The following is a 9,575-nucleotide window of genomic DNA, read 5'->3' on the forward strand; positions in this document are numbered from 1 at the left end:
GAGATATCAAAGGGACTGTTCTTTATTATCTGACTGTGTTGTCTTTGTGCCACGCCCCGTGTCATCACAAGAAGTGTCTTCAGACAACGCTGGCATCCTCGGCTAAGAAATGGAGATGAACACTACCTCCTAAGAATCAGACATGACTAGACAAGGGAAACCTTTATTCATCACTCTAGAGCAGATCCAGAAAACTTGTTTGACAATAAGGCATATATCAGAGAACCAGATCCACAGATACTTTTTTTTATTCTGACACATTTGAAGGTAGAAGAATTAGCTATAATTTGTGGTTGAAAGTACAGAGCTTCAGGGATCATGCTGTCTTCATTAGAGCAGCCACTTATACAGCTTATCACTAACTCACCTCAGGTAGAGAACAAATATAGTTGTGAAAGAAGAGGAAAAAAGAGGAAAAGTACCTGCAGAAATGCAATCCCTAAACAGAAAGACAAGACCATAACAAAGAAAGTTTTAACCATCTGCCCTCCAGATACTCACTACCAATCATAATTCAAAATCTTTATTCCCCCTGATCTTTAAGTCAGAGTTTAAGCCCTTCGGTTAGAAGATGTCTTTCTACTTTGAAGAAAAGCATGTCACCCCTCAAAACTAGATTTTCCCTAGCTATGTGTATGTATGCATCTCTCTATTTTTTTTAAAAAAAGTGCATTTGATGGTTTTATGGATATATTTACCAACTAATGAAATGTTTGTGGGCAGTCTATCCAGCAATGGATTAAAAAAAACAGTTTTCTCCTCAAGGACAGAACACAGAACCTGCTCTATTTGCAGAAAATCATTTTCCTCCTGGAACCATTGGAGGTGTACTCAGTTCATTGCAAAGGCTGTGTGATTCATTCATTAAGTGCCAGTACCCAAAACGTGTAAGGCCACCGCAACCATTTAAGACAGGAGGCTCTTTTGGGGAGAGGGAGGTGAACCAAGACAAGACATATCATTCTACATCCAACCCTCCTTTTAATCTAATTTTGTGGCAAAACAGAAGGAAGTGAAAGAAACCTTACATGATTATCTTCCACAGGCTTGCTGTTTTCAAACAACTGCTTTTAACCAAGAGCCTCTTCCCATTAGATGCAATTTGCTTTAATTCAGAAGCCAACTCCAGTCATGGAGATGCATTTCCATGTTCCTTTTAATGTTGGGCAAAGGTTCAATTCACTAAGTCAGACCTGTATTATTTGATTGCAATTGATTCTCCCAGCAGCTGCTTCAGCCAAAGCTCTTTGCTTTTTCTCTTTAAACTCTGGGGAAATTGGCTCACACCCTCAAGTTAAACTGCCTTCTTTTACAAGGTCAGACTACCCTGACTGAGATAAAGGCATGCAGTTCTTGTTCACTTCTGTATGTTTAGCGAAGAATTATCTGAGCTGGCTAGAAAATATAATTTTATTTAATTCAGTCATTACTTGCAGACAGAGAAACAACTTGATGCCACAGTGAAACAGGGTGGTTCTGTTCCCAGTAATGCACAGATCTAGATCTAGGCTGCAAAAAATATGGATGGCTATTAGATAATAGCAAGTGAATTCTCTATCACTTTGTTACCCTGTAGGAGTTTTCACAGTCTTATATTCAAGATTTGTTTTGTTTACAAGTCTTAATTTTAGCTTAGCATATTGTACAAGTCCATTCCACTCTCTTCCGTGTGACATGGCCCTTTAGCAAACTTAGTTCATTGTGATCTGCAGGTCATGTGAACATAGCCAGCAAGAACCTAGCACCTAGTTCCACCATGTGTATACTAATACACAAATTTATAATATTTCCAAGAATTGGTTGGTTGATTGGTTGGTTGGTTGGCTTTGTTTTTATGAACACTGCAATTTTTATGAACACTGCAATTTTTTTAATTGCAAGAGTAGAATTAAGATTACTTAATTCCTCAAAGGACTAAATATTTCATATTCCACAGCATTTGGATATTTGTCTGGGATTCCTTATGAAACTTATTTTAATGATGGTCATAGAATAATATCCTCCATCACATCTGAAAGTAGCACATCATCGCCTTCCAACTTATGGGAATGACTGCAAGAGCCTTGGAATTAGTAACAGTCCTCAACTTTTAGCATCTGCTGTTACATGACTCAGATTAAATACAGTAATTGGGCTCATACAATAAACTAAGCCAAAACCAAATAAAAACAAAGCCAAAACCAAATAAACCACTTTAGCATACTGCGTAAACTGGCCAGTATAGTGATAAATTATAATAAATGGTTTAGTGTGTTACATAAACACAGCTGAGTTTATTTAATAAACTATTTTTAAACAAAACAAAGTTTAGCATTTTGTGTGAATCAGGTTGATGTCTTGAGAATTAGGAGTATTAAAAAGTAAGAGTTTACTATGTTTTAAAGTGCACTCTTATACAAATAGGTAACAATTGTCTGGAGACTAGATTTTTTTCCTCCCATAGTCCTCCAATGACAATTTGTATGACAAAGTTAGTCACTTAATACAACTGCAGCTCCATTATCTGAACTGGATTTTGCTAAGTGAGACATTTGTAAGTGGATTTTGTCCCATTTTATGACTTTTCTTGCCACAGTGAATCTCTGCAGCTGTTAAGTTATTAACCTGGCTGTTAAGTGAATCTGGCTTCTCCACTAACTTTGCTTGTCAGAAGGTTGCAAAAGGTGATCACGGGACTGCAACCGTCATAAATATGAATCAGTTGCCAAGCGTCCAAATTTTGATCATGTGACCATGGGGATGCTGCAATGGTCTTAAGTGTGAAAAATGGTCATAAGTCACTTTTTTCAGTGCCTTTGTAACTGTGAACGTCACTAAATGAACTGTTGTAAATTTAGGATTACCTGTAGTTCCCAGATATGCCGGCACTGGAATTAGGGAATGTAGATTGCTTTCTAATCTATCAGCTGTTAGTTACTTCTTCCTAGAATCTTTTTCATTTCATTGGCCTTTAAGCATAAACTTTTGCTTAGAGATTTTCTATATCTGATTCACCAATATTCTCATTCAATCCAACTGTTCAAGTGCTTTTTTAGGGCTTAAGATTCCCAGACAATAGTACCTAAAGACTGGGTGTTGATCTCTTTCGTGTTTATAACATGTTTTCAACTATCTAAGCCCAGAATCACAATTGGCTTCTTCTAAAGATAAATTGTTGCAATGGGGAGCCCTCCTTCTGCAGTAATTTTAATCATAAACGTTTTCATTCAGACTCTATGGGAGAAAGAAAAGAATAAATTTCACTGCATGCTTTGATTGCAGTTATTTTTCTTTGCCAAATGAAATGTTCACGTAAGGAAGTGAATACTGCTACTCTATATTTAACATTATCTCTCTTTTGGCTCTCACTCTGGTTTTAATTTAAAGAAAAATAATCTAGAATTAGAGGTTGATAAATGGTCAGCAACAGCAAGCTGTGTTCTGTCTGCCATTTCTCTAGGATTACCCAGCCCAACTGGGAAAAAGAAATGTGTTGGTCTTTTAAAATATTAGATGACTGAATTGCTTTAACTGCTTGAAACAAAAACTATTCCCCAAAGCTACCAATTTATACCAAGCAGGGCAAAGATAGCATTCTTCCAGGTAATCCATCATTTAAACATTGTGGGACAACTACCATGACACCCAACTGCCTAATCTTTCGCTAATGAGAAAGAGATAAACTGCTGAAGAAATCCCCTCCATTTGACTAGTCAACGTAATCACCACGGAGCTGTTACTTGGGATTGCAATGTGACAAACGTACTGCAAGAGAGGTGGATTCAGTGAGAGAGTTGTCTCAAAATAGCAAGTCAAAAAGTGGAGAAAATTTTGAGTACATAAATAGGTTAAAAGATCTGAACGAAAAAAATTATGTGATGGGTAGGATCTTTATGCGATGAAGTAGCATCTTTTGGATACCAGCATGGTGACAAAATATACCAGATAAGAAATACACAGTGCAGTCATTGAGATAACTACTGATTACTTCTGTTAGTCCTTAGTAAAGGCCTGCCAAACTCCCAGCCCATGGGCCAGATGCATCATGCACTGGCCATGCCCATGCCCGGTTTAGAGAAAGGGGGGAAGTCTCAATTCATCACGTGACACTGCCGTGACAACATGAGTTTAACACCCCTGCCTTAGTTGTTTGTTTTTCATTATACTACATCATCTTGAAGTGTTAAACTGGTAACATTACTGTAGATGAAGACCCAATGTTAGGATTATATTAAGCACCACTCTAATTACTGGGAGAAAGTATGTCCCGGTCTCATGAAGAAGTGATAACATGGCCAAAACAAAGAAGTGAGGAAGTTGGATGTTACAGTTACTAACAATCACAATATGTAAAGCAAGAACACTTGAAGTGAGATGTAAGAATTTGAGAATTTAAGAAGTAAACAAACATGAGTGTTTGTTTACCCCAAGTGAAGTTAACCACTAAATAAGAGTTAACATGATATGCTATGCATTTTGACAACCACTGCCAGTTGCTGCAGATTCAGTGGTATACAAATGGGAGAAAACTGTTTTGATCTAAGGTAGCCAAAAATCAGGAGGAGTCTGGTGGAACCTTTTGTTTAACTTTTATTAAAAGGCATACTATTTTGTGAATTACATCTCACTTCATCAGATTCACTGAGTGTCAATGGATATAGGTTTTAAATTAGGATAAGGTGGGAGAATAAAGGGGGAGGAAGACAGGTCCTAAATCATCTGTTTAAATTTTACATTTATTTAGTTGCTTCAAGCAACATAAACCAGGCTCTAAATATATGGGCACTTCCAATACAGAACATCTGAATCACTTCCTAATAGTAAGTATAGAGTACATGTAATTCACTCATCCAGATAATCCAAGTGTAAATTACAGAGCAGATCATGGATTATTAAGATCATATATATGGGTCAAGTTTAGAAAATTAAAGAAACAGCTGAACCAGCAAATCTTGACTCAACCTGAACCTCGAGTCAGAATGTAAGATCAATATAAGGAAGAAATTCAGAACATTCCAGTTATAATATGTAAAAGAGAATCTGAAAACCTATGAGAAGAAATAAGAGATTGCATGAAAACCGCATTTTTTTTTCTAAGCTGGTATACCCAGCTCAGAAAACCAGGTACTGAGAAAAGAAGAAAGAAGATAAATGGTTTCAAATTAGGCATTTGGATATGGTTAGTAATAGTTTCAGGAGACTGCAAGATAAGCCAACAAAGCTGGACAAATAAAGACTGGCTATTTCCTTGAGATGATGATGAGCAAGCATACATTCATGTATCCCGATTTAAGTGAATGATAGTCAAGAAAAATGACTGTGTTTGGCAAAATTGAGAGAAGTAGAAGAGGAAGGCAATGGATCAAGTGATGGACAGAATCATGTCCTGGGAACTCTACAGATTATGGCCAAAGGCAAATTGAGATGTCAAGCATTGGATGCTCAAGAATCAATATGTGATAGTTGCATCTCATGTTGTAATGCTGATAGCCATCCACCCATCCACCCATCCATTTTCTGTACATATATAGTATGCATCTACAGTACATTTTAAATCTCATGCATGCTTGAGAAAGCAATATCTGATTTCAAATAGTATTGAAGGGATCTATGATAATCTATCATGTGAATGTACATGTATCTTTCCTCATATTCAGCATATCTGACATGTTGGCCTAGTATATCATTAAATGAATGAGTTTTTCTATGTCAAAATCTGTATGTTCCTCTTTTTGAATGTCACTTTGAAATAATCCTCTGCACATATCCAAAAGGTCTCATGTGATGCCCTGGATCCATGTGTATCAACCACTATAGTGCCATGGAACATAGGATTCATTTTTTAATGCACTGATCCTAGATTTGACAGTGGCTCTTTTTTAATTTCTCTGGCAAACACATTTAGATTTTGAAATGTTACATACAAACTACCAAAACTTGGAGAGTGAACTATTCCTTATTTATTTCACCTGTGATAATAGATGTGCATAAAAATCAGTGATTTATGTAGTTACATGTTTGAGATTTAGGTTGGTTGTACAGTGGTAGCACAATGAATCACTGATTCATTGAACTTCCCAGTATACTATATGAATTTGCGTCTTTTGAAAATATTTGGGAGAGGCACAATTTCTGTGATTCATAAGGATTTATGTCTCAGATCCATGAGTTAGCTTTGATGTAACATTTCATATAAAATTATGATAATTCTTAAAAATATGAACCTCAGAATCTTCTTCCCACAGGGTCCAAAAATTATCAGATCAGCTGAAATTCAAAAAGAAACCTATTCTATTTTGCATGCATTAGAAAAAAAAGAATTAAAAGTTGTGATTTTGTTCTTTTTGTCTCTTGAGAAAGAAATGGGATTTATAGCTTCATGGTGTTTCAGACAGATATCATGTAAAAATTTAGGAGCATCCATATTCGAGACTTTGGGGAAAGGTGGTTGCATTATGGTAATGCCAAAAATAATCAGAATGAGTATTCTGATGGCTAATTCTGTGCAGAAGGATGTGGGCTAAGTTTCTGGTAAATCTCATATAGAAAGTACAAGAATCCATGCTTCAGAGCCAAATTTTGAAACCGTAAATGTCAGATATCTATGGAGATTCACAGTCATCCAGGTCATGATTGCCCCAAAGATGTTTTTTAAAAGGCAACTGGAATTTCTTTGTTTTTTCCTTGAAGACTTTTCACTTCTCATCCAAGAAGCTTCATCAGTTCTGACTGAATGGTGAATAGAAGGATTTATATTCCTTGCAGACATCTGATCATTAGCACTCTTTCTCAGAGTTGTTGAGGCCATGTGAAGGTTTATGAAGGGACAGTCCTTTCAGCAGTTCCAAAAAGGTTCCACACCCATTTGCACTATTGAGGTGACCCTGAGGGCACAGATAAACCTCCAAATGGCCTCAACGAATCTCAAAAAGAATGCTAAAGACCAGATGACTGCAAGGAATATAAATTTTTCCATTCTCTACCATTTAGCCAGAACCGAAGAAACTTCTTGGATGAGAAGTGAAATGTCCTCAAGGAAAAACAAAAAAGTCTAGTTGCCTTTTGAAAAAGCACCTTTGGGACATGTCAATGTTAGAATCCATCAGAATAATTATGGCTCAGTTCCCTGAGGAATGTTATGGTATGGCTTTATGTAAATGTCACCAGAAATTGTGAACTGCAGTGAGGCTCAGTGGCTCAATTCCATGTTTTTCCACCACAGTAGGGCAAAAAACAATCTTAGGATATAAGATTGTGATGGCAGACTGAGTGCTGTGCAAATCAGTAAGATCTAAGGACATCCACATTTTGCCCCATGCTGGCACCAAAAATAATTGGATCTGTTATGCTTAAAATGATGGTTATGACAAGGTCCCCAGGTAAAATTATAAGAATCTTTGATGAACCACATCTCAGATCCCAAATAGTTAAGGTGCCCTCTGGACAAGTGGGTATGATAAGACAATAGTTTCCTGTGTGTCTCACATATCCATAATTTAGATCCACATTTTGCAGGATGAGAAACTGTTGGTTTCCTGATTTTGTTGCCGATTCCATGCAAACAGCTGTGATCCATGATTCACAGCTGTGATCCATGATTCGAGTGTGGTTTCCTTATTAAAATTCTTTATAAAAACCATGCAACTCACACAAACCTGAGTTCCACATGTTTTTGTTATCACTGTGTCAATAATTCCCACACCATGCGATGATACATGTGCTCGGCAGTTTGAGGGTGGCTTCCTTAAGGACCATGCAAATTCACTGGCATTTTTAACAGCATAAGGAACGTATGATGTCATCGCGATTTGTTAATACTTTTGAGGGGAATCCCGTGGCTGAGTTACAGGGCGCCAACTTTCCTCCAGACCTTTTTTACCCCATCCTAAATTCGAGCCACGAGAACTTGGCAAGTAGGGCTAAGTTATAAATCCGAGGAAAAAACAAAAAGAGCCGCAGGACCAGAAACGCGAAGAAAGTCCTTTTGGATGAGTGAGAATAACGTTTGAAGGTACCTCCAGCCGACTAGTTGGGAAATGACTTTCAAGTGCGCTTGGCGATCGGGGCTTTATTCCAACGTCCCGATTCAATTCCCGGTTTGCTCCCCCACCCGCCCGGCCCAAACAACAAACAAGGTGCGATCCTGCCGGCTGTTCGCCTCCCCGTGTCAGCCGCAACCCCAGGAAAGAAACCCAAAGCAGCCGAAAGAGGAGCCCTCCGCGTCCGTCCTCCTTCTCCATCCTCCCCCGGTCGCTGTCGCCGCAGCTGAGAATGAGCCATCCCCCCACCACCACCTCCACGGCCGGCAGGGCGAAGATCCGCCGCCACGGCCGCCGAGAGGATCCCGAGACTCGTCGCCTTCTTTCTTCTTGCAGAAGCAGAAGCAGCCACCGCTACCCGCCGCCCTCCTTCTCCCCCGGGACTCGATCGCAACCAGAGGACCCTTCTAGGAGAGACCGTCCCGATCACAGCTTTCCCGCTGTCTCCTCCCTCCCTCCCTCCCTCTCTGCTCCTCTCTCCCGCTACCTTGCTGTCTCCGTTTCACGCAGCCCTTTCCGATGCCTTCCACCTTCGTGTGCTAAGGACGCCGGGGCTGGCAGCCCTTCGCATCCACGCCAACCCACTGAAGTTCCTAGCCAGCCCCAGCTTAACTCCCCAGCGCAGGGAGGAGGAGGAGGAGGAGGAAGGCGACACCGGCTGTACCCCCCTCCCCTCCTCGGGTCCAACTCAAGGGTCCCCGGGGGAAGCCGGCAAGACCGAGCAGGACCGTCCTTACCTGGATGCAACATACTTTGGAAATAGAAGATGACGAGGGCGAAGGATCCCAAGCAAGTGACCAAAACCATCCGACAAATCCGGTTGATCCTCATTACTTCCAGCAGCGCCTGCTTCATGGCTTTGTCCCGGCGAGAATACTGTAGGTAGGTGGCGGGGAGGAGGGAGACCCTCACCCCGCAGGCTCTTCTTGCCCAAGAGTTGCGTGGCGGAGGAGCCGGAGCACGCGACCGCAGGGGCAAAGCGACAGTCTGGGGCAACCGGCCGGCTTCTTTGGGGAAACTGGGCTGGCGCGATGCTGCCGGCGGCGGCGGCAGCAGCGGCGGCGGCGGCGAGAGCTCCCTCCTCCTTCCGCTGCTGCTGCTGCTGCTGTTGCTCCGGAGGATGCCTTGGACAGCAAGCTCGCAAGCGCCGCTTCATTTGGCTGGGAGCTAGTCCTAGCTTGGAGGCTACCACTCGACTGAGTTGGGGGGAGACCACTGAGGAAGCCTGTGCAACCTGCAGAAGGCCCGCGTCACCTCCGAGACGGTCGCCTTGGAATACCCATTCGAGTCACCCTACTGGAGAATATGGTCGCGCCCGACGGTTTCCCAAGCCGTTCCCAAACGGTCTCGCCGCTTTCTTCGCGGTCCTAAAGCCACCCGAGTCGCAGAAGGATGCAGTGCGCAGGCTGAGGTGGGTTCGTGGTCTCGGATGGTGTGGAGCATCTCCTCCTATCCCGTCTGGCCAGGTGAAAAGAGGTTTGCCTGGGTGGGGGGGAGGTTCCATGCTCTGCTTTCTAAGGTACCCGGAGCTTTTGCTGTTTGAACCCGCCTGATGGT

The 9,575-nt window shown here is 41.3% G+C and overlaps 1 protein-coding gene across 2 annotated transcripts in view; it reads right to left on the reverse strand.

The window, feature by feature from the left end:
• The window catches only part of CHST11 (carbohydrate sulfotransferase 11), a 183,858-nt gene extending 174,563 nt beyond the window's left edge, over positions 1 to 9,295 (reverse strand). The window contains exon 1 of one of the 2 annotated variants that reach the window (XM_087968419.1): positions 8,756 to 9,295. In XM_087968419.1, the coding sequence (XP_087824545.1) occupies positions 8,756 to 8,873 (118 nt within the window). In that variant the 5' untranslated portion in view covers positions 8,874 to 9,295. The remainder of the gene's footprint in view (positions 1 to 8,755) is intronic. The other variant, XM_026693365.2, reaches the window with a different exon arrangement.
• Positions 9,296 to 9,575: the final 280 nt, after the last annotated feature.

This window comes from Notechis scutatus, chromosome 6 (assembly GCF_049901735.1).
Source record: "Notechis scutatus isolate UNSWTSFEM ecotype Mainland chromosome 6, rNotScu1.2, whole genome shotgun sequence".
Lineage (NCBI taxonomy): Eukaryota > Metazoa > Chordata > Lepidosauria > Squamata > Elapidae > Notechis > Notechis scutatus.